This window comes from Ambystoma mexicanum, chromosome 11 (genome assembly GCF_040938575.1).
Source record: "Ambystoma mexicanum isolate Mex_15411 chromosome 11, UKY_AmexF1_1, whole genome shotgun sequence".
Lineage (NCBI taxonomy): Eukaryota > Metazoa > Chordata > Amphibia > Caudata > Ambystomatidae > Ambystoma > Ambystoma mexicanum.
In genome coordinates this window covers 1,029,380,060-1,029,405,421 of record NC_090934.1, presented here as the reverse complement: position 1 = coordinate 1,029,405,421, position 25,362 = coordinate 1,029,380,060, and the positions used below count along the sequence as shown (strand labels likewise).

At 47.5% G+C, this 25,362-nt stretch overlaps 1 protein-coding gene across 10 annotated transcripts in view; it reads right to left on the bottom strand.

Moving 5' to 3' along the window:
* AKAP13 (A-kinase anchoring protein 13) overlaps positions 1–25,362 on the bottom strand; it is a 1,883,770-nt gene that overhangs the window by 1,146,137 nt on the left and 712,271 nt on the right. For all 10 annotated transcript variants that reach the window (XM_069624282.1, XM_069624281.1, XM_069624277.1 and 7 more), the window contains one exon: positions 20,687–23,525. In XM_069624282.1, coding sequence (XP_069480383.1) covers positions 20,687–23,525 — 2,839 coding nt within the window. The remainder of the gene's footprint in view (positions 1–20,686; positions 23,526–25,362) is intronic.

The window sequence follows — 25,362 nt, the reverse complement described above, 5'->3', positions numbered from 1 at the left end:
AGTAGGCCGGATCCACTTTAAGAGGATCAAAACGAAATGTGTCCAAGGTCACACGGTTGCAGTGCACAAGAGTCTTGCAAAGGTTCAAAAAGAGTTGGACCAAAAGAAAGGGACCAGTTAGAGGGTCAAGGCGGCCAGCCCAGTCCAGAAGGTTAAGGGGTTATTACCACCTTTAGCAATCTTTAGAAAGGGAGGCCTGGCGGACACGGTACCTTAAAGTGGTGAGAATAATCCAGCGGGGGCAGTTGTTCCTGGCAGCGGATGCAAGTCGGTGCTTCGTCCGGGGGAAGAGAGGATCTCGTCGGGGAGGAAGACAGGAGTCTGTTGCACTGCCAGGGAAGAAACCAGCCGCGGAGTTCTCAGGTAAAAGGAGCGGTCCTTATATTCGCGGTCCAGTGGTAAGTGGCCATCCGGTTGCCGGGGTGCTTGGCACAGGCACTTCGTCAACAAGACTGCCTGGGATGGGAAGAGAAGAAGGTAAACTGGTTGTGCCCACCAGTCAGGGGAAGAAGCCTCTCCAGCCGGGAGATCTTCTCTGTCGTCGGGAAGTGGTGAGCCGGTTCCGCAGGGCTCCACCGGTGGTGTTGTCGTGGTATATCGGCTCAGCTTCTCCCTCGTCGGATTCTCAGGTCCTGTGGTCACTTCTGAATTCCCAGTCCCCAAAGCCCTGCTTTTATGCAGCACACCCCCATTCACTCAGCCTAGCTGTCAATCAAACATGCTAAATGGTGAGCCGGCCGGCTCACCACTTGGGCCAATCACACAAGAGTGCGACTTGAGTTACCAAGGTAACTCAGTCCAGGGTGCCTAAACCCCCTCCGACAACCCCTGTGGTACCCAGACAGAGTGGCACCACTTTTAGAGGCTTCTGTGGAGAAGCCCACCAAAAAGTGGAACAAAGGGCTCGACTTGGGTTGGAATCACAGGAGAGAACACAAACGCCATTATAGAATCGAGTCCTGGCAAAAAATACCAACCGGCGAATTAATATTAAATAAATAAACCGGCGGTATGTTCGAGGCTGTGAGAATTAAATAATTAAAGTTGGTAGCCTCGAACAATGGGAAAATCCCATAGGGGTATATTCGTGGTCGAATATAAAAAGTAGCATCCACTGCCACCAGCCAAAACTCGATCAGGGGGGACGGAGACATGCCCCCTCGACTAACAGACCCCGGGGCAATCGAATTGCCCCGACCAGTACGTCCACAATATGATGGTTTGTACTAGTTTCTGTTAATAATTTGGGACTAGTAAAGCCAATGGTGACTTTACATGCCCTGGGAGACAGTAGTCAGTCCCAGGGTATGGAGTCTATGGTGGGGTGTCATTATGACACCCCTGCGTTACTGCACGGAGGGTGCTGTGTAACACACATAGTAAAAACACATGAGACCCTATGGAGTAAAGGACCCCATAGCCCATAAAACACATTAACAGTCAAAGGAACACCATAAATCATGCCCAAGAGTGGGAGAAAAAGAATCTCACTCTTGGCAGGAGAAAAAAAGAAACTCCAGAAATCCAGCAAAGCTGCTGGGGGACTCACTAGGTTAGGAAATTCAGCCTAAAGAGAGAATTCTCCCTAACAGCTTTTCTCTCCCAGAAGCACGGGATCCATCACTGACCTGTAGCCTATTACAGTGAAGAGTTGGATCCATTTGTGAGAGGAATACCACCCTGTCTATGGTCAGTGGCAGCTGCGGTCTTGGCAGTGAAAATAAAGTGAAAATATTGTGTTGGGATCACCTTTGGATGTGGCTGTTCCACGTGCAGTGGGTGGGGTCATTGGTAAAAACAGACGCAGCACGTCTGATGATGAACATTTCAGAAAACACTGAATACGAACGCCAAGCAACCACATTGGAAACCAAATTCACAGCAAGAGGCTATGAGCCAACATTGATTACCAATGTAGCAGGAAAGGTCAGAAATATAAATCGATACACATTATTGGTACATTATTGGTACCCAAACCAAAGAAACCTGGGGAACCTCTGGTGCATGTCACCACTTACTCTGTGCAGAGCATGAAAATCAAGAGAGCCATAAAAAAGAACTGGTCCATGTTGCAATTGGACCCACAGCTACAACATCTGTTTCCCGAGCCCCCAACATTCGCTTACAGAAATAGCAAATCCCTGCGTAAGAGCCTAGTGAAAGCCGAGATTTCATCTCCCAGCACTTCAATTCAAAGGAACGATTCCGTGCTACAACTACCAGCACTGTGGCAATATCATGAAAGGCAACTACATTACACATGCCCACTCGGGAAACACATACAGTTACGACACTCCTGCACCTGTGATGCCCAAAATGTAATATATGCACTTAAATGACCATGTGGACTCTACTATGTAGGAATGACTACTAGGAAAGCAAAAACGAGATGGACCGAGCATAAGTCCAATATCCGTACCAAGAGCCTAAAATCACCTGTTGCAGTTCACTTTGTAGAGATACGCCATACTGTGGCGCAGTTAAAATGTGTTATCCTTGAACAAGTGACATCAGGTAGCAGGAGGGGGGGGGGGGGGGGGGGGGTTGGAGGGGGGTGTACAACGTAAATTGGCCCAACGTGAAATTCTATGGATTGAACTTTTGGACTCATTGAGCCCTCAAGGCATGAATACCGAGTTGGACCTAATGTGCTTTCTGTGAAGTCTTATCAAATAACCACAGAGACTTATATTTCACATACGGCATCAGCCTTTTCCTGGTTATCAGTCTTTACTACATCGTTGAAAATATGGTCTATTGGAGCAGTTTTCTTAACATCATGCACCTGTTGAGTTGACTGTTTGGCACCAATTGAATTTTAACTTATTTGTTCAAATTGTCTTCTGGTTTCGTAACACTGCTAATATGGAACACACGTGCATGTTGTTGTTACATTAATGTTGGCCATCTTTTTGAATTTTTGCTTTTGTGTATCATCTGGTTTGAAATGCCAGACCCCTTATCACTTTTAATAGTGGCACTACTACGGCTTCTCCAAACCCCTAATTTGACAATCTCTAAAATGGATGCGAGATGGAGCACCCCGCGGATTCTTAGGAGCCGCGGTTGTGCCCCCATTTGCATCATCTACGACTCATTATGGCCACTAGTCCTTACCTTAGTGGGACTGAGAACCCTGTTTCCCACTGGGACCCGGCAGCCCTGTGACGGCTAACAAAGACAATTGTTAAGCAGGGCATACAAGCCTGTCAATTTCAATAGTTTTCAGTATCTCCTTGACAACGGCGCTCTGATCGAGCGCCCACACTATGATGGCTGACTCCCGACGGCCCCGCGCGCCTGCGCGGGGTTGCCGGGAAAACAATGAATGCCAACCTCAGTCGCGCCGCACTCTTTGCAGCGGTCGGCACGTATGGAGAAGCTCTGAGAGAAGGTGAGTGTACAGACTATGCGAGATAGCGTGCCACTTAGTGGACCTCATGGTAATAATAACTGGACATGTCTCTTACACTTTAGTGAGACACACACACTATAACGAAATAATACCATTCGGTATACTACCGGCCTATTTACAAATTATGACTGGCCTTAAGCCTTTTTCCTGACAACTCATGATAACCTCACCATGTGGGAATGAGTGAATCTAACTTAATCTTAACTAGTGCATTCACTTTCTTTAGGGTTTTGCTGACCGTGCTTGGCCGTTTCCCCAGTCTCCTGTGACCTTCATTTGAAGACTGGGTGAGTGTATGGGTCTGGTTCATATGAAGCAACTTAATTGTGAGCGACTTGCTCTTGGAGTAGAAGGTACTTACCTGAGCTACTTTCTCGCTTCCTTTTACCAGGTCCAAATCTGGAATCCAACAATCCCCCGGGAGAGGTTAGTGGCATTAGCCTCCCTTTATTATCTCAGCCATTTGACTAAGCCTAATTAGTTAATAAAACTAAAATACTTGTCCTTTTGACTTTTCCACAGGAAAAGAATTAAGGAGATTATCCATTTTTAAATAACTCATCGTATATAGGAACAGTGAAGCCCCACCCTGAAGATGGATCATTAGATCCGAAACGCGTTGGTCATTTGTAAAATCCACAAATGGCTTCCCTGGAGGGAGTTGATTGTTTACAAAACCCGTAAAGGGCCTCCACAGAAGGAGCTGATCACCCCACGAGACAAATTGTCTGATGATTGCTACAAACACTAACAATTGCATGATCTTTGTTATACCTATGTTATGTTTCTTTATGTTGTTTGATTAGACAATCTTGTTAGCATTTTAATTTTGAAAAACATTGATTGGTCAATTAAAATGAACCATATCTCTAAATATTATTGTAAATATTGGTCTACACATTTGGTCTATTGAAATATACACTTTTGCATTGAATGTACCACTGAAAACAGCAAAGAATAACTCTCACAAATTCAGAAAAAGACTCTGAGGTTTTGCTGCATTAATCATAGCCCCTAGAGGCAAAAATCTTCTTATGTGTTAATAGTTGAAAATTTGAACTTAGGTTCCAATAGTTTATGCGCCAGGACACCCAAGACTATATTAAGGTCCCACACAGGGTGCAGTCTCTTGACAGGCAAGTAGAGCCTAGTGTGACCCATCAGATGCTTCTTGACGATATGGTTGGGAGGAGGAAAAATTGCCTTCCTCTGAGTTCCTATAAGCCCCAATGGCTGCAAGTTAAATACAGCAGGTGTCGACCTGTACTCCCGAATGAGCGAGACGCACCGAAAAGGAGAGCATGTAGTCCAAATTGCAGGCCAAGGGGTCAATTCCCTTGGAGTCTGCCCAGTGGCAGAACCTGGTCCATTTGCTCTTGTACTGGGCCCTGGTGGCTTTGCTCCTGGCGCCCTGTATGATCTCCAGATTGGCCCGAGAGAGACTAAGGTGCCGAAGGGTTACCTGCTCAGGTACCACGCTGAGAGGGGGAATTTCCCTGGCACAGGGTGGATGATTCTGCCCCCCTGCTGTGCCAGAAGATGTGCTGGGCCCGTAGGAAGGTGTATAGGTGGCACCTCCGAGAGGCTAAGGAGCTCTGAAAACCATGGACTGGCTGGCCACCATGGAGCTATCGGAATGATGAGGAGTCACTGAGACTCCTTGATCTTGCAAATTAATCTGTGTATCAGAGGAGTGGGCGTAAAGGAGTATGCTTTCATGCCTGTCCACTGTAGATGAAATGCGTCGCCCAGCGAGCCGGGGCCCTGCCCTTGCCAGGATGCGAACTGGGGACACTTCTAGTTGTGCTAGGTGGCAAAGAGATCCACGTGGGGATGACCCCACCTTTTGAAAATCTCCTGAGTAACAAGGTTGTTTAGCTGCCACTCTTAATTGTCCGCTCTGAGCCTGCTGAGCCTGTCCACCTCCAGGCTGGATTCCCCTGGGAGGTGGACTGCCGAGAGGTACATTTCGTTTTCCAAGGCCAATTCCCACATGCTGATTGCCAGCCTGCACAGAGGAGGGGATCTGGTACCTCCCTGCTTGTTGGCGTAGTACATGCTGGTCGAGTTGTCTTTCTGGATGAGGACAACCTTGCCCTTAAGAAGTTGGAGGAATACTCTGAGCGCTTACCAGATGGTGTTCAGCTCCAACCAATTGATGTGGTATTCCTGCTCCTGTCGAGTCCAGGTGCCGTGGACTAGGATCGTCCAGGGTGGCTCCCCAGCCCTCGAGCGAAGAGTCTGTGATGATGGTGGCCTGCGGAGAGGGCGGCCGAAACGGCTTGCCCGTCCGTAGGTTGCAGTCATTGGACCACCAAGTTAGGTCCGGGTGGAGAGATGGAGGAACGTTGATCATCTCTGATCGCGAGCCCCGCTCCTGATTCCATGAGGCCGCAAAGTGCAGTTGAATCCTTCTCATCCTTAGTCTCGTGTGCACGACTAACAGAACTGTTGCTAGTAGACCCAGGAGATGTTGGTACCATCATGCCGAGGTCACCTCTCTGCTGAGGAAGTGGGCGGTGGCCCTCTTGATGGCCGAGATCTTGTCTTCCGACGGGAAAACCCTCTCGGAGCACGTGTCCCAAATGAGTCCCAGGAATGTCAGAGTCTGCGTAGGGAGGAGCTGTGACTTCTTGAGGTTGAGCAAGAAGCCCAGGTCGTGCAGTGTGTTCATAAGGGCATGGGACGAGTGGTGAACCGCCTACGGAGATGTAGCCCTGACGAGCCAGTCGTCGAGGTATGGGTAGATGTGGAGGCCCTGCGCTCTGATGAGGGCCGCTACAGCGTTCATGAGCCTGGTAAAGACCGGGGGGCCCAAGTTGTGGCCAAACGGATGAACTTTGTATTGGAAATGGTAGCCCATGATTCTGAACCGTAGGAAAGAACGATGGGGCTGCCAAATTGGGACGTGTAGGTGTGCGTCCTTCGGGTCTAGGGAGCACATCCAGTCTCCCTTGTCCAATGTCTCTGCTATAAAAGCTGGTGTAACCATCTTGAATTTTTTCAGGGGTAAGGAGAGGTTGAGGGTTGAAAGGTACAGCACAACTCTCAGACCCGCCTGGTTCTTCTTCTGAATGACAAAAATCCTGGAATAGAAATCAAAGCCTTGCTGGGAGGCTAGAACTTCCTCCACTGCCTGGCTCTCTACGAGCGACTGGATCCCTGCCAAAATAGTTGCTGTCCCAACCTGTGGGAGTGGAGGGGAGGAGGGAGAGCCAGCCTGCCCCCCAACGGAAACACGTGGACCCGAAGGGGTGTGTCATGCCTTCTTTCCCTCGGAGGCTGAGGCGGGGGACTGGAAAAAGCCCTTACCCCCCTTTTTTGTTGTTTGCGCCGGTTCTGAGACGGCGAGCGGTCTGGCTGCCTGGATCGGAGTTCCTGGAAGCCGCGGAACCCTCCATATGTACGACCCTTCCCTGAGCGCTGCTGAGATTGGGTGTAAGATTTGGGTGTGGTCTTTGTAAGAATGGACAAGTACTTTGCCGTTTGTAAGCTGTTCTTTTTGTCCAGCTCTTCATCCGTAGAGGAATGGAAGAGGTCTCCCCACCCCCCTCGAACAGTAGATCTAGTACACGCTCCTGGATGTCCGGGTTGAATTTCGTTGTCTGGAACCAGGTTGTGCGCCTCATGTCCGTGGCAATGCAGATGGCAAGGCCAGAGGTATCAATATGCGCTACTGTGGATTCCATGAGGTCATGTGCCACGGGCTTGGCCTCTGCTAGCCCCGCCTTAAAGCGCGATTGGCATTGGAAGGGGAGTTCCGGGAGGAAGTCCGCAATTTTCTGCCATAACCGTTGGTTGGCGGCAGCCAGCATGGCATCTGTGTTGGCCTGACACAGGTGGAAGGAAGCGGAGTAGATCTTCTTGCCGTAAGCCTCCAAGATCTTCTCCTCCTTGCCTAGCAGCGCTGCAGAGGCGGCGGCTGAGGACGACTGAGGCTTGGAGTAAAGTGATGCCGCAGCGATGACTGAGGTGTGTGGCTGAGGATGGGTCGAGAGCAAGAGTGTGTCCCCCCTCCATCTGCCTGTACTTGGCATCCAGGCATCAGTTGACCGACTGGACTAAGTGGGGCTTGAGCCAACACTTCCAGGCCAGGAAGACTGCATCGGTTTGCAGTGGAATCCCTGTGTTGGCAGAGGGGCATCTTGTGAAGACTTCAGCCAGAACCCCCTCTGCCAGCTGTTTGACCTCGGGCTGAGGGAGGCCTAGGTACTCCGCCAGGTCAGCAAGACCTTCAAGGAAGGCCCTGGCTGAGGATGGTGTGTCCGGATCCTCATCTGTGTCCTGCAGCTCTGGAGGATCTAGTGGAGGAGGGGTAGATGGAGCTAGAGGCTGGGGTACAGAGACCGCAGCCGGAGGCTGAGGATGCGGCAGAGGTTGCAGAGTTGGCTGTGGAGCCAGAGGAGGCGGCTGCACCGGGGTCGGTGAGCCCGATGGAGGCGCCTGTGGTGCTGTTAGCATGGCGCGGAGGACTTCCCCGATTGCTTCCTTGATAACCCCATCTGAGGAGACCTCATGAGGCTGAGGAATTTGTCAAAGAGTGCCTCCTCACTGGCCAAAGAAATGGAAAGGGGTACCGACGGGGTAGTGGGGGACTACTGGAGCCGCTGTGTACCCAGTCTGTATAGACGCATGCTAAAGTTGCCTTGCGCATATGAAGTGTAGACTGTAGGACACGTACCTGGTTGCGACCAGTCCCACCTTGCCACTCGTTCTTTGCCGAATTCGTGGAATGGCTTCGGATTGGTGCTCCGGTCTGGGGCAGCGGCCATTTTGTCGAGCTGCTTGACACGTGCCTGCGATGTGTTGCCCAGCCCACTGGGTCCGGCTTTGTCAGACTCTCGTTTGTGGATCACAAGGCCTACCCTGCTCCTCAGGCCTCGGCTGGGTAGGTATGGCACCCTCGACCCGGGGGTCAGTAGAGTTGCGTTTAGGCGCCCCCTCTGATGTATTGCTGGTATTAGGGCATAGCCCCTCGGGCATTGCGCCTGTAAAAGGGCGTAGCCCCTCGGTTGTAGGTCTGGTACAAGAACCTTCCGGTCCCTCGTCACTTGCTTTCGAGAGGATTCGAGGACCCCTCGACCCAAAGGCAAGTAGCTGTAGCAGCCTCGGTGGAAGGACCTGCTCGGTCCCTCCCGCGCGGGAGAGTCCCTGGGAAGGAGTCTCCCTTGCAGGGTGCACTGGAAAATATCGGCCCTGCCTGGGACAATGCATCACGAAGTTCTTGAGAACTTCTGGAGGCGACTTCTGGAAGAGCTCCCTCCATCTGGCTAGTCTGTTATTCAGCGCCTTCGAGGACAGCGAGTCACACGCCGAACATGACTGCCAACCGTGGTCTGGGCCAAGGCAACGTAGGGAGAGGGCGTGGGGGTCTGAAGTTGGGAAGAGCCCGTTGCAGGATGGACACCGGCTGAACCCTGTAGAAGTTGACATGCGCCGGCAGGAGCACGACGCCTGAGGACCGAGTACCTGAATGATGGAAAAGACAAAAGAAAAGACAAAGGAGAAGTATCCGCGTATGGAATGACATGGCCGAAGCCAAACCCAGGAGGGCTGGTGAATTCGGCCCATTCCAGTCAACACGGAAAAGAGGACCGAGGTGTGGCGCCAGAGGGCGGAGTCAGGGCAGCGCATGCTTCCTGGGCTGCGCCCCTGCGTGCCTCTAAATTTAAAGGGGAAGAATGTTTTTTCTGGTGAAAAAGGTTCCACCTCCCATCCCTTGGAAGGGACGCCCAAACAGTATGGAGGAAAGGGGCCAGGGCGTAAGAGTATACCCCGTACTGGCCTCTCTGATGTACCACTGCCCAATCCAGACCACAAGTCTTTTGTGAACGGTGGCGTTTTAGAAATCAGAGTGGGCAGGTGGTCGCGGGTTATGCATTATGTGCCCCAGAGGAGGTAGTGGAGAGTGTTTAAACTGCCCTAGGTGATGTCAGCCCAGGTGGCAGAACTAGTGGCACTTACACGAGCCTGCAGTCTTGAGTCTGGGAGTTCGGTTAATGTTTATACCGAATCAGGATAGGCCTTTGGCACTGCCCACGACTTTGGTCAGCTCTGGAAGCAGAGAGGCTTTAGAACTTCAAACAGCTCTCCCATAAAGGACAAACAGTCTGTATGAGTCAGCTCTTTTAGATGACAATGCAGCCTAAGAGGATTGCTATAGTTAAATGTGCCGCCCACCAGGTGCTCGATGATCCCATCAGCTGTGGAAATGATTTTGATGATTAAACTGCCAAATTGGCTGCCACATGTGATGTGTATGTTTTGCCAGTTCAAACCGTGCAAGAGGAGACTCAGTATAAATTAGAAGGTATTATATTGTATTGTATATTTGTAATGTGCAAATCCTGAGGGAGTCAAGCAGGAACTGCATTTGGGCGCAGATGGGGCCAAAAATTCAAGAGACATATACAACAGTTAAGCAAAGAGGTGTGTTTTGAACCTTTTCCTGAAAATGGTTAATGAGACAGAATTCCATAGGTCGGGAGGAAGGGTGTTCCACAGCCGTGGACCCATGGTGGAGAAACGTCAGTCGCCCCATGAGGTCAACCTGTAGGAGGAACTGACAACAGGTCTAGCCTCTAGGAGCAAAGGGGTCGGGTGGGGCGGTATTGCCCAATTTTAGTAGTCAGGCTGTCTGGGGCAAAGCCATGGATGAACTTAAGCACCAGGCAGCGAACCTTAAACAGTATCCTCTGATAGACTGGGATCCAACGAAGGCTCTGACAATAGTAGAGATATGGAAGTCTTCATAGGCAGGGAGAAAAAGTGTCTGGCTGCCGAGTTCTGGGCAACTTGTAGTCGGTGCAATTGATATTTAAGGATGCCCAGAAGTAAGGCGTTACAGCAGTCTTGCCGTGAGTTAGTGACTGTACCGTCTACCAAGGGACAACCATCGATTGCGATAAGAGGCAGCAAAGGCCTTTGCGCACATATAAGAGAATGGACCGTCTAATGAAAAGGATAATTGTATCAGAAAGGATTGCTGGTTGCATGAAGACTCTGGCTACATGAGCAGGTTGGTTAGTGGCTCCAAAAATACTAGTGTCACACCTAATCGGGATGTAACATGGGCAGGCACATGTTGGTAGAGATGGAATGACAATTCTGGTTGGACGTTTCTGGTTTGCACACTACGGCTCAAAAGTACTATCAAAGATGTGTAGTTAATCTCCAGAATAATGTGTGGAAAAGTGTGCCCATCAGACCAGGGGCACACTCCCTCCACCCCACCCCTCGTTCTGGCCCATTCGTAGGTTTACAGACTTATTTTGTCCAACTGCCAAAGTATAATCAGTGGCAATACCGGTTAGTGATAGTGGGTGTGTTTTTGGGGTGGGTGGAAGTCCACCCTGTAGAACAGCAGATGTTGTGACTGTTGCAAAATTACTGATTCAGGAATGTGTCCCCTGGTTTGGAATATCTGTATGTATTAACAGTGATCAGGGAACCCATTTTGCTAATATCAACAAAATGTTGTCCACTTGGACGATTCAACATAACTTGCATTGCCCTCAAAAACCACAGTCAGCAGGGGCAGTAGACGAAACATGGTCTTGAAGAATATATTGGCAAAACTGTGTCAGGAGTCAGGGTTGGAGTGGCCAGAAGCCATGTAGTTCTATTTAGTATTAAAAAGTACACCTGCAAAGAAAAAAGGTTTGAGTCCTTATGAAATTCTAGAAGACCTATGAGATTGCCTGAAGCATCTCCAACGAAAACTGTACCAGATCATTTGCAATTATCAGATGATCGATTGTTGGAATATGTCTAGACATTAATGTCTTCTGTCATTCTAATTCACAATCAGGAACCAGAGACTTTCCAGGTCATTCCCTTACAGCCCGGTGGCAGTGTCCTGTTAAATGTTGACCAGAGAAAGACTGCTCTAGTCACGAGATGGAAGGTGCTCTTCTTGGTATTACTCACCTCAAATTCAGCTGTAAAGGTTCAGTGGCACCCAACATGGATGCATTTGAGTCACTGCAAATGGGTAGTAGCCCCTGCAGTGTATTACTGTTTTGCCGATTGGCTCATCTGTGCTGGCTTGCACTTGTGTAGTTGTAGGAGAAAATGACTGTTGTCCAAACTATTTTAGCTATGAATCTCAACTAATGCGACATCGGCTGTCGGGGTCTGGCTGTGGTATAAGAAATGATGGATTATACATTGGGAAGGGGGAAGCTGCCATCTAAATGGAGAATGGGAATGTGGGGTGAGCATTTGGTTGGGTTTTATACCACGGCCAGCCGAATACACAGTGGTGGTAGTACCGTCTCCTTGTGAGACTCTACCAAATTGAATGAGTGATGAACATTTGAAATTTCTGAACTCTAAAGGGGAAGAGTCTACAGCGAGGCCCCAACCTAACCTTAGAAAGAGAAACTAGTGCAACCACTAACATACATACCTACGTACCTACTACTGTAACCGACAAGCCAATTGTATTGTATGCAGAGGCTTCACATGTTTCCGATTTAATAAATTACTGACACTATTCTTTTTAGTAGGAGAAGCAACAACATGATTTCTAAAAATCATCTATTGGTATAAACAATGACCAGGAACCACAGTGGTGACTTCACAAAGAGAACTTGGTGGTAATGGAAGCATAGTTCCCAACTTTATAAATGTGTCCATGGCTATGCACAGAGTGGTGGTTCCAGGGCATTGGGAGATGGAAGATCTCAGCGCTGTTGTAGGCAAAAGCAAAGAACGTCCAGTATGTCTGGAGTGCTATTTACAAACAATAGTGGATGGAAAAAATAGTGCCGTGTCAGGGAAAGTGTGTTCGAATTCTAGTGATGCCCAGTGTCATTTTTTCAGACAGCCTAGACAATTGAACGTGTCCAACGATTCAGCATTTGCAGTACCCAGAGATTGGCATAGGAGCGCTTATGAAGTATACTCAAGTGTATAATCAATGGTTGCGGTATAACCCAGTCGAATCCTGATGGAGACAGATATATGGTATTAAATGCAACTATAGCAACGGTTTTCTTTACTGTTCCTTTGTTCGCTTTCCAGGCGACTACCCATTACCGCAGCTGCATCGGTGGGCTGCAATTCGTTAGGTTCAACAGTGAGAAGAGTTGTTGGAAGGACAGAAATGGGAAGTATTAGAGAAAATGTGTAGTGGTGCTAATACTGCACTTGCAACCTGGGATATATATATATATATATATATATATATATATATATATATATATATATATATATATATATATATATATATATATATATATATATATATATATATATATATATATATATATATAAAAGGAACTAATTTAGATGGTCAAATTGACTTACTTGAGAAAGCCACTAGGCTCTTATCTGACAGTAGTGAGGCATGGATTGGCGAGTTTCATGCAAGCTTACCATAAGGTCCCTGCAGAGGCGATGGACAGCGTGGGATTTTGCATGTGAAGAGGTGCAAGATTATCTAAATACCCAATTGATATCGATCAGAGAAGATGTGCAACAACAGTTGGCCATGGTTGAAGAATGGCTTCAGGAATCCTGAACGTCTATGGCAATGGAGAAACCTCTGGAAGTACAGTGGGTGATACTGCAAAGATAAATAGTGTGGTTTTACAGCACATGGGCCAATGAAAGGGCTTTGGGCTCTGGCCAGCCAAAATACTGCTTGGACCGTGGGCAGGATGTAACTGGGAGTGGGTGACGCACCATGAAGGGTGGGAAATCAAATTATATAACAATGCCTGCTGATACCTAATCTCTGCCCCGGGTATGATCCCTGATCTGTGGTTTAGTCTTGTTTCAAATTGGGAGTTATGGCCTTTACAGACCTCCCCACCCCCATTGCAGCGTTTGAGTAAATTAATTGAGGGACAGAGTTTTTGTTGCAGAGTGTGCTGGGAATGTGGGGGAGCTGGATACAGCTTGGCAGGGAGAAGGTTATTTTGAGGAAAGGATTGATCTGCAGAATTCGTAGCTCCGCCAGAGTCTGATGTGAAATTCGCTATTCATACAAGTACTAAGCAGTTTACTGGCCAGCTACAGAGAGGAGGATGGTAAAGGTGCATGTTGAATTCCTGAAGGGGTGGCCAAAGTTAGTGCCACACAGATTTCATGATTTGGAGGAGGTGGAAGAAGCAGTGAGGTTTGTAACAGATGTGACAAAGAGTTTGCAGGCGCTGGAGAAGAGATGAGCATTTGAAGTGGCCCATCGCGCAAGCACGATATGATGCAGGAGATGTTTTGTGTGCAGTAAATCAGGAAGCATCTGAACAGGCTTAACATTAACACCCCAGTATGTCTCGCAGTATTTTCCCTAATATTGGCTGGGGTAACCTGGTTTACGAGGTGCTGTCGTCATTCAGGAGCCATGGAAATACAACACAGACCCTGCAGCTCGCCTCTTCTTCGATCGCCCCTGAACTCAGCCCCTCCTTCGCCCTGCTAGAGATACAGCAGGAAACTGATGTTGCAGAAGGGGTTGGGGAAATTGTTGCAAACGCACGAACATGATTGCATATACTTCAAAAAGTAATGAACCGGGTAGTGGTAGGTGGATGACCTGCACAAACGAAAAGCAGAAGTGGATCATAGCTAAGTGGGGATTTAAACAGAATTCCCTAGGCAAACGACAACAGGTGAATTGGGAAGGAGTGCAGGGGTATAAGAAGTTTAGTTCGATTAGTTGCTGCAAAAGGGGGGGGGGGTCTGTTACTGCCAACATCAATATGGGAGGAGACGGACTATATTGGAGTACCTGAAGTGTCACCCGTTTTATTTATAATGCCAGAATGTTTATTATTTTTCTTTAAACCCTAGAAGGCAATGGATAGGGAAATCCCAATTTATTGGCATTTGACAATGCTTGCCCCAAGGGCTCTCCTGAAGGAAATTTGCTGTAGGACTGCTGAGACGACGCGTTCACAAGCCCTCGGGGGGGGGCGGGTGGTGGTCGGGGCTGGGTGTAGGCCACCCAATGGCCATTTTCTCATTATGCAGGCACAGACAGGTTTCAACAATGCAACCTTATTCTTGGTCGGATGTATATTAGGGGGTGGTTGCCCTACACCCCTCACCTGGACAGGACAATGCAGGATATTGTCAGAACAGAGCGAGTGACCCGGGAGCAGAGGATCAAGTGATGACTGAAAATGGGATGGAAACAGAAGACATTGTAAGAGCTCAATGCTTATCGTCACATCGGATTTCTTATTTACTGTACATTCCTTTGTGATAAAAAAATGCATCAGTTCTCCTGTATATAAATACATTTAAAGAGTATGGATATCAAGCTTATGTTGACCCCCCCAGGCAAAGAATTGTGTAAGTCTTTTGTGCCTGCTGCCATGTCCTTGTGATTTTCCGTTGAGCAGACACTAAGATTTCTCAGGGCAGACCTTTTTCTTGGCTTTTTCCCTTTGGTACTCTTCTCGTTGAAAACAGCCACATGGTATAGACCTAGGTCATCAATGGTCAGGGTGACGTGAGTTTCAGCCAAGGGCCATTTGTTGCTGCGTTTGTTTTATATGTTTAGTTATTTTCCTCAGGTTTGTATTCAATCGTTTGCGTTCTCATTTACCATGGTGTTAGCGTTAGCTTCACGCTATGCAGCGTTTTTATTGACACATTATTACCACCATTTTAGCTGGGTTCATTAGGGGTATTCTGCCAGAGACTAAGTTCACAGTACTGCAAGGACGATGATCCTCTCCAACTCCCCCCTTTAAGCTGGCCACTGAATCGGACAGACCTACGTTTGGAAAGTCTACAGCTTCAATGATGGAATTGTCGTTATGTTGGTGGGCGGTCTTGCTGGAGTAAATTGCCCGTGTCTAGGTCTCTAGACATGGTAGAGTTGTGTAAGGGTAACTGGGGAGTGAAGAGTAGACTCTTGTCCATAGCATTATCACTCATGCGATATATGTCCAACTCCTTAGTGCTCAATTCTCTACTTCTAGTTAGCCGCATTATTCCAAGCAATGCTGTAGGAGCCTCCGTAGCCACAATGTCTGTGATGGCCATAAGACTCAGTTTCGAGTTGTTTAAAGTAACTGGGTCGACTGTACCAATAACCCCCCCCCCCCGGAGGTGGTAGGTAGTCCTGTTTCAGCGATACAATTGGTCAGTTCACTGCAGGACAAGATAATGAAGTCATAATGTGCGTGCCCAGGTTGGGCGCTATGCCAAGTTGTGCCTCGACTCGTGGGAGAAAATGTGATAATTTTTGGTACCACGTCCACACTGTTCATGTGTGTAGGGCCTATCTTAATGTTCTGGGTGTACATTTGTGGATGGCGTAGGTGTGTTATATCACTTAACAGATCTTCGTGTGCCGGGTGGGATTCACCAGGGGCAGCGCTCATGCTCATAGGGTTCGTTACACAGGTAGTTAACCTTGAAGTACTGGATAGTGTCCCACTCGCTGCCGGCTAAGCGAGCATCTCGCAGATGAAGCACCGCTTCAGCTCTACAGTTCCTTTATGAAGTCAAGGAAATAAGGAGGGTGCTTGAAAGGGTAGGAGCCCAACAGTCGCCACCTGGAGTCCACAATTCGCTTCAAACAGGTGAGCAGTGATTAGAACAGCTTAGATCATGCCCGCCCTCTGCTAGTGGCCCAAGTATTTAAGGATTTGAGGGGGGCTCTAAATGAAGAGGTGTGCTTGTGCTAATGGGGATGCCTACAAAGGACTGATCACGGCGAAACTCACAGCGATCTGCAACCCATTTTAGATATGATTCGGCAAAACCCCTTCCGAAAACAGACCATGTGACTGAACCATATCTTTTTTCTTCATCACCTGTGCCCCCTTTTCCTACTTTTGAAAATGAAAATGCAGTATGCAAAAGCTAAACTGCAAAACAAGCTTGAAGTGCCATATTATTTTGGAGCATCAGAGGCGAGCAGACAAGCAAACGCTAACGCTTAGGTAGCAGAGCACTGCCATACGAAGCAAGTACCACACCAGGGTGTTCTCTCACAGTCACCGGCCGCAGCATGCAGCTAAAACACTGACATGCCACAGCCCTGAAGAGCCTTCTGGAAAGGCCTTTTCACAGGCCCTTGTGAAAGCTTCTCAATACGCCCAACCCTTCCCTCTGACCAATAAAGGGTATGCGCTTAAAATAAGGGCAAGAGGGTGAACAGACATGTTCCACTGCAGATTTAAGGTGTTCACATAAATACATTCCGAAACTCCGGAGTGGGTGAATCAAAATTGAGACCAACACATTAAGAAGTGGTACAAACGCGGTAGTAGTAAGAACACGAAAGTCTAATGTAAACCTGTTTTCAATCATGTTTTTTCAACCCCTTAAGTGCTAAGGACGAGCATGTTTGTACTTTTTTGCGTAGATCTGCATGAAGCATAGCAGTTTAACCAATAAAAAAATCTTTACTTTAACAATGTTGCAATCTGAATACATAGGTCAATCCGAATAGGCGTTAATATTTGCCAGTACTCTCCACTACACGGTGTCCCACAGTTCCTCGTCACAGTCCTTACTATAATGAACACTCCACTCGCGTACGCTCACTTGGACACCCACAGTGGGATGCAAGCAATGTGACGAGGAACAGTGGAGTCAGGGCAGTGGCCCTGCTAGTGTCTGTAGTAGTGAGTGCGGGCCGATGAGCTTGCACAGGATGCCTGCTTCCGATGGAGAAGGACCTGCAACTTGCACAGCATGTGCCTGATGTTACAGTGCATTGGGTAAAGGGCGAGAATGATCAGGGGGCGATTGCCTTCCATTCATAAATCTATCCTCAAAGTATAAACTGATCAGAAAAACAGAAGGAGTCGTCTTGAATGTTCTGATAAGATAACACCTGCCTCCTCCCCCTTCTCAGGGGGGCCCAATACACTTATTGAAAATGATGTAAATATGTTCAGCATTCTAGGTGAGAGCAGGTTTTGCTTCACTTAAACCTCAAAGACCCCAAAGTGTATTTATTTTCTGAGTTCTTGTAGCATTGTTTACAGCGCAATGTCATAGCAGGTTCAACAAATGTCATCCAAGAATGACGTTTACACCTCCCTGCATGACGCGTAATGAACACTACAAAGACACACTCAAAGGCCCCTGGCTTTCCCCAGGCCCGCTCTAGCTGATGCGCCAGGACTCCACTGTTCCGATGCATGAGTAGGTGGCAGGGCATTGATACATCACTCAATCAGGGTTATCCAAAGGAAAGCATACCGCCTCAGATTTAGCCCAGTCTAGATCATCCACTGCTCAAAGGAGAGGAGAAACGCATGCCATAGGCACGATATATTCCGACCTAAACTGCTGGAGTTGACAACACACTGAAAAAGTGAACTTCATATGCTCAATAGCTCCCTCCTATACCGGCCAGCAGGTCCCTCTTCTAAATCAACAATCCTAAACCTAAAATCAGCTGCAGCAACCAGAGGCTGGACAAATATTCAGCCAACCCTAAGCAGGCCCACAGCCGTCTCCCAGATATCGATCCTCTTCTCAATGATCTCGAACCTCCTTGCAAACTACAAGCACATATGCAACCCTTGGCTGAGGAGGCAATGCTCTTACAATGTTCTGCCAAAAAGCACCCTTCAATGGTATTGCTTATAAAGGCACGGGAGAGTTGACCGCTGAATTTTTGGGCAAGGCAAGTGACCTGCAATTGCTTCCCCTCCCAGACAGTATCCTCTTCAAGATCAAGGACTAGATCACCGTCAGGAAAAAGCCATGTGCAGAGATTGCAAACGGTTAGAAAGAAAAGACTCGGGCATTGGTCCTGTACCTATGGACCAGATTAATGCCAGCAGACCAAACCCTTCTCTCCTAAAGGCCATAAAAGTGCTGAGCAATGTGTTGACACTATTTTTGAGCCAAGACCTGTGCATTCTGAACTGCAGGCGAAATGGACACATGCAGATTCTGAATGGTTGGCCATCCAGCAGTTTGAGAACTTGTCAACATTTTAAACATATAACCTTAAAAGACTTCCAGGTTATACAAAATGTCACTAACGGAAACAGTTACATATACACAAGAAAGAAAATAAAAGCTGTACACGCCAGGATACTCTACCCATAACATAACACACCAGAGTCCAAGAATAAAGAAAAAATGAAACTGCCTTCCAATGGTTACATCCTCTGAAACAAGCTACCCTACACTTGGGTGGCAGACTGAGCACTCTTTCTATTGAAAGTGTGCTTGGCAGCATTCAATTCACTGGGCTGCCCTGTGAAGGTTCTCCCTCCGTCAACTCCCTGCTGGTCTGGGCTTCAGTAAGATACACCTTAGCAGCAGCAAGCATGAAGATGGCTTTACAAAAAAGGATATCTATTTTGGTCCAAGTTTGTACAATCGTAATGTCCGTTTACATGAATGAAAAACAGAAATCCTGTTTATTTTTTTTAACCGGACTTCATGCCCCTCTCAGTCCAGCTCTGTCAACGCCTGAATTGCTGAACTTCCTGCCAGTAAATGTTGAGTGTCCTCAAGCAGGAGCGCGAAATTCTGTTTCACACGAACCCCGATGACTACATGCAACGAAGCTGCATTTCTGCAGGTGTAGGCACTTGTAAAGGACAAATCAACCTAGAAAGATGGCATTGTTATGTGCGCATGTGGCATACTGCGATCCACCATGCTTTCGAATGTATGTACACGTCTGCTAAACTAAATAAGTAATGGTAAGTAGAACCGCCCGTGCCACTTAATACAAGAAAACTACTGAAAATGTGTAAAATGATCTTAATCAAGTGATCGTTTTAAAGGCAATGCAAACATTTAAACCACGAAGAGCAAAAAAGGTTCACTTTTTCCAATAAATGTTTTTTCCCCAGTTTGAAAAGATATATGATAAAACCTAAACACAAAGTCTGAATTTTCTAATTCATAGAATATTTTCCAGTACACTTGCAAAGCAAAAGCAATAAAACCAAGAGCCAAAACGAGCATTCTGATCCAGACATATACAGAAAAAGAAAGTCTAGAGACACTGCGATGAGAAACCAGGCAAGTGCAACATGAACCAGGCTATAACCCCTATGAACAACATGTATCTTTATGAAACATTTTGGATTCTTGATCTGTGCGATTACATGCCATCATCCAAACCAGTGCATGCTACTTTTGTCGTGCTTCTGACTGAAGCAGCTGTCTAGACACACAATGGGCCATGTTATCTTGTTAGGTCACTTTTCTATAAATAGACTGGCCGATAGATTCCTGTAGTTCCCATTTGCATAAGAGGTAATGTGTCATAAGGAATTAGCGGGTCAGAATCTAGAGTGGGCATGCAGCCACTTTGATAATATGTGAACAACTCTAAGGCCAGAGCTGCCAATCATCACAGCGGGATTACTAAATGTTTAAGTGATTGGCACAATTATCCCAAGTCTAGCAGTATGCCAACAAGCCACGTCAAGTTTCTTAAAGGCGGTGACACAACTTTAAGAAAAGTCTGTCTGATGCAAGGCATTGTAATTCTGAAATAGAAAAATCACTGCTGCTGTAGTGCCAATGCCATGTTCTTGCATGCCAACTGCTATGGCTTAGTTATCTGCAGTTAAAATTAGCCAGGGAGTGTGTGCGGCATATGAGAATTGCCATGCCCTGGCATGTCACTTGACATACCTCTTAAAATTGTAGGCGTAACAGATACTGCAGGAGTGTGACAATGTCAGATCAGAGCAGTCCAGAGTCTGGTTCGCGGAACAAACACACTCCTGCAGTATCTGTTACACCTACATTACAATTCGTATCCGATACTGGATTATGCAAATAATCAATGTGGTTGCGGGAGAAGGTTCGGGAGCCGTTGGCCTAAAGCACAAAGCATCAATGTAGAATAATAACCTTTGGTGAAGTCACTGCTTCTGGTCTGATAACCCTGGAATTCGATTGGAGCACACCTACGAAAAAGCTGTTAACTGCACTGTGTTACTGCTTGCCGGCAAAGTCTATCTAAACTGTGCGCCATGATGGTACATTGTGGTAAGTGTGCACATAATAAATGCATTTCAATCTCACTTGCCTGGGACAAAAAAAAAAAGATATGCACTAATTTCTACCAAGTACTACAAGAAAAAAGTGAAGTGACACTGCATGAAGGCGTCAAGTGTGGAATAACAAACCGTTAACCCATTGAAGGAAGATGCAGAGGGCTCACAATAATGTAAAAGACTACAGCAAAGGTTTCCATGCTCATCCTACAGGCTAAAATGGACAAAACTGTACATTTTTTGAGTTAGCTTGTAGGGTGAAAGTAAATATTTCTATTTAAACTTGAAATGTATTTGACAAAATGTTTTTTACCTGATGGTGGCTCAGTTTCAGCTACTCCAGTGCTTGTGAAGTCCTCCTCCATAAGCTCCGATAGCTCCAACCCAGAATCTGCTTCTCCTTTGTGTGCAAGATCAATGGGGACCTCAAGAGGGATCGATTCGGACAAGTCAGTGCTTTTAATTTCCTCCGCCAGAGATGAGAAGTCCTCTGTTGATGCGGCATTGCAAGACTCTGAGCAATCCAACGGGGCTTCAAGCTCTTCATCTGCAAGAGCACTAGTTGTGTAAACACTATCTTCCGTCTCCACTGAGCCAGCCAACTCTTTAACAAAGTGAATCAAAGACGTGTTCTCCTGATACGCCACACAGTGCTTTGAAGAGGGTGCATCATGGGGCAAATTTGCATCCACTGGTTTGTCAATGTCATTAACATCTCCTTCTAGCTCCAACAAATCATTTCCGAATTCCTTTACTTTGGGAGAATGTTCAGCTTCACTTGATGTGGAGGTGGTGTCTTGACTGGAGTCCATGTCAGATAATGGCTCCTCTGCAATAGGTTGCAGAGAAGCTCTGGAGAGGATCACATTTGCTGAGTCTTCGCTCTCCTCCACCTCCTCAGCATTATCCATCACAGACACTTGAGCAGGCCCTTCAGATAGCTTCTGGCAGTCAATGGGTAAGACTGTAGATTCCGGTACAGCAGCATGCAGCGAGATGACCTCTTGACTTTGGCTGGGTTCACATTCGTGCTGCAAGCTAGCGATGAGTGTGCCGTCATCTCTTGCAGCCTGCAAATCCTCTAGCGGGAGTGCTAGGAGATCACCATCTTTAGCATCCCACACCTTGTCTGAACTGGTTTCTGGACATGAAACTCCAGTCATCAAACCAGTGGCAGGATACAAGTTACTCTCCATGTCAGGGTCTTTTTTTCCCTCTGTGGAAAGCCCCGAATCCAAACCAGCAGATGCAGATGGAACTGTTTTGCTAGCAAGTTCCCCACTGTCGCACAGCACCTGGCAGGGGTTGGCATTGTTATCCACTGCTTGCTGAACAGCAGCACTGTTCCCCCGCAGATCCTTTTCCTCCTGGCAGGCTGCAGACAAAGCATGTTCTAAGATGACATTGGTCTGCTCTGGGGGCACCGAGGCGGGCAATTCTACTTCCTGGTTTTCTGCACGTGCGTTAATAGAGTCCATGTAGGGTGTGTCTATTGGATTGTCGCGCTGCACGTGTTCGGCTGCAGCTTCTTCACTGGCCCTCTGCAGAGGGGCCACATCTCCACTGGGTGGCGCTAGAAGGTGCCTTTCCGCATTTGTCATTTGCTCGCCCTCTTTCAGAAAGGAAACCAAGCTCAGATCTGTTTCCTGCGCGACTTCCTTCTGCTCCTGTTCGGTGGCAGATGTTTCTGAAGAGAGGCGGCTCAGCTGCTGTTCTGTGTTTGGCTCGGGTGCACAGAGCTCCGCTTGCTTCTGCACAGGCTCTGTTGGCGCCTTAGGTTGCACAGAGTCAGGCTCAAGTCCCTGTGCACTGCTGTCAGGTGCAGAGTTAGCCTCGCACACACGCGGCGCGGGGCTTTCATTCCCGGAGGCCTGGTCTTTGGTGTGGCCCTTGCCGCCTTCCTGTTCTGCAGGGGCAGCAGCGCTCGAGCCCTCGGCTTTACTTCCGCTTGCCATTTCACTTCCTGGCAAAGATTCCTCAGTATGTTGGCTACTGTTGCTCACTGCATCCACAGCTGGAATCGTGGTGTCGTTCTCGTGTGGCGTGTCACACTGGGCAGCAGTGCTCAGGACACGTCCGTCCAGGTCCACTTTACTTTCAGAATCGTGGTTTGCTGGCTCAACTTGTTCTCCACTCGGACTGTGCTCTGCAACTACAATCGCACTTGCGCATGTCTCTGTGGTCTCACCGTCTGTAGACTTCACATCACTCATCAGCGGCGATTGCTCCCCGTCAAGCGACCCCGCATGAGGCGTCCCCGAAGTCAAATCTCCTGCCCCGCTGACGGCATCGCAAGAGATTATCTGGCAGGGCAAATCACAAGCTGAGGGATCCTGCTCCTGGGGTCTGTCGCCAGTTCCAGACAGTTCACCAGCAGAGGCCCCTCCAGGCAAATCCAAAGGGATCACAGTAGCACTGGTGGGCATGGCATTTGCTTGGCATGAACACAGTTCCGGGAGCCCGTCCTCAGTTGGAATCAGGTCTTGCTCACCACTAGCCATAAAATCCTGGGTATGACCACTATCGACCACTTCTGCCTTGTTGCTACAAACCGTTTGTCCCATACTCGACGCCAAGTCTTGAAAACTGTGGCCTTGGCTTCCACTTTCCTCTGCTACTGCAACGTCTCTTGTGGGTTTCACTTCCTGAAAATAATTATCTCCCTCACACAGGCTTTCTTGATTCAAAACAATTGCAGTGGAAGTCATGCCAGCTTCCGCGCTTGTAGGTCCAGAGGATGGCAAGATTTCAACACAATCCACTCCGATGGGTGGGCTCTCTGCACAGCTGCAGTTATCAGATGAGGTTGTTGGGATTACGCTGGATGCCTGCCTCTCGGCTTCCTTTTCGGTTCCAAACCCTTCAGATGTACTTTCATAAGAAGGCTCTGCGATTTTTTCACCACCGGCCCTCAAGTCACAGTCTGATGCGTTGGACTCCACCGAGTCTACAGCTTCAGTATCTGTGTCTCCCTCAGGGCGGGACTCCTCAGAAAGCATCTCCACATTGGGGATAGAGCAGCACACAACACTATCGTTTGACGATGGTGCTTCCGTTTCGGGGGTCACCGTAAACAATTCCTGCGTCAGGAGCTCACTTAAACTGGCAGGCTCCATGGTCTCTGGTTCAGGTTGCGACTGCATAGTAGCATTCTGCAAAAACACAAACATATACATCAATTTTCGTTTGCCAAAGTAACATGTTATAACAGATGCATTACAATAATAGCTAATTTTCATTGCCTATTAATTATGTATTATTTCTAGCACATCTTTTAATAGCTTTTACCCCCTTTCCTACCAAATGTGAAAGCTTTCAGCACATCTGTTCGATTACTCCTTTAATAATATAGGCCACACCAATTTTAAAGTTTTCCTTTTGTACTCAGGCCCCGCCCTAAACAGACATTAGCACCTGCCTCATTTTACCCCATTTAAAGCATTGGATGCTGGGGAGGCCATGGGCGCAGAGAGCCAGCAGTAGTTGCGGTTTGTATGGAGGGACAGACAATGGGGGATTATGGATGAAGATTGCCACGCTGAATCCACCTTCCAGAAAAAAAAATGTATGGACTTATTTAATCCTCAAATGTTGAAACACCTCCTAGCTCCACATCAAAGTCCCTGTCGCAAAGCCCTAGAATGTCCTCAGCCCACTTTACTTTGCATGTATTGTCGCTGCCTCTCTGCTTTACATAGTTCCCATGCTTGCTCGCACATTCCCTTTGCTCATTCACTTTTTCTAGCCATTGCGCCCATCCTCAATGCCCAGACCACCTAGAATGCTCATTCTACAGGCTATAGTCGGTGACCCCTACACTCTCAACACAACCATTTAGATGTCAGAACATAAGAGCCACAGATGTGGGCATCAAAACGTATGCTTTGTGTCCTATATCTAGACCGGTTCTTCTGCCGCTGGCAATGCAGAGTTGTGAGGGGCAGCCACCCTCAGCCAGTTACACCAACAGCCCGGGCATACTCTGTGCTTTTGCTGGGGAGTGCACTAGAATACGAGTCGAGCTTGATCCAGCCACTTTTCCAAGCCTTCCCTGGCTGCCTGGCCCAAAGCAGCACCCTTGTTTGCAGTTTCTGCAGGAAGGACAATGACTGATCGTCCATGGAGTAAGTCTACCAGTCCTTTTCTTGAGGTAGACTGAGCGAACAGCGAGCAAGCTTGGCGCTTTGAGCAGGACTGCAGCCTCCGGTGTTTTCAGTTAAACACGCACTTAATGCACCTTGCAGTTGCAGTTGCATGCTAGAAGACACTCACTAACACGAATCTGCTCATTCCAAAATATTCTTCCTCAACCTTCCTATATTTATTTGTTTGTTTATTTTATTTATATAGCGCTCCAGACCCAGAGGTAAAAGGGCACTTTTAGACAGGTTACACAAAAAAAAAAACTATATATACATATATATATATATATACACATATATATGATTTGCAATTATACATGTGTGCGGTATGTCCATTATATACAGTTTGCCTTGTTATGGTTTGAGTAACAGCCGTGTCGTCAGGCATAGTAGAGAATGGTAGAGTTCGTTTTTGTCTAGTAACCAACCAATGACTTGTTTCCTGAATGGTTGAAATGATGAAATTAATTTAATGTTCAATGGTAGGGTGTTCCAGAGTTGAGAGGCAAGGACTATGAAGCTGGAGCCTCCGGCTTTTTTTAAAGGTGAATCTGTGCAATGTAAGGCATAGAGTATTGGATTATCTATTAATTCTGGTGGCTGATTTCAAGGTGAATTTGTTGGTGAAATAGGGTGGAGCTAGATGGTTTAAGGCTTTGTAGGTGAGGCATATGGTTTTTAGGTCAATCTTTTGTTGTACGGAGAGCCATTTACAGGATATTCTGGTGGAGGAGATGTGCTCTCGCCTGGGAATGTTTAGTGCAGCTCGTAGCGCGTTATTTTGGAGTACCTGTAGTTTGTTGATTACAGATTGGTTGGCGCCTAGGTAATGGCTATTGCAATAGTC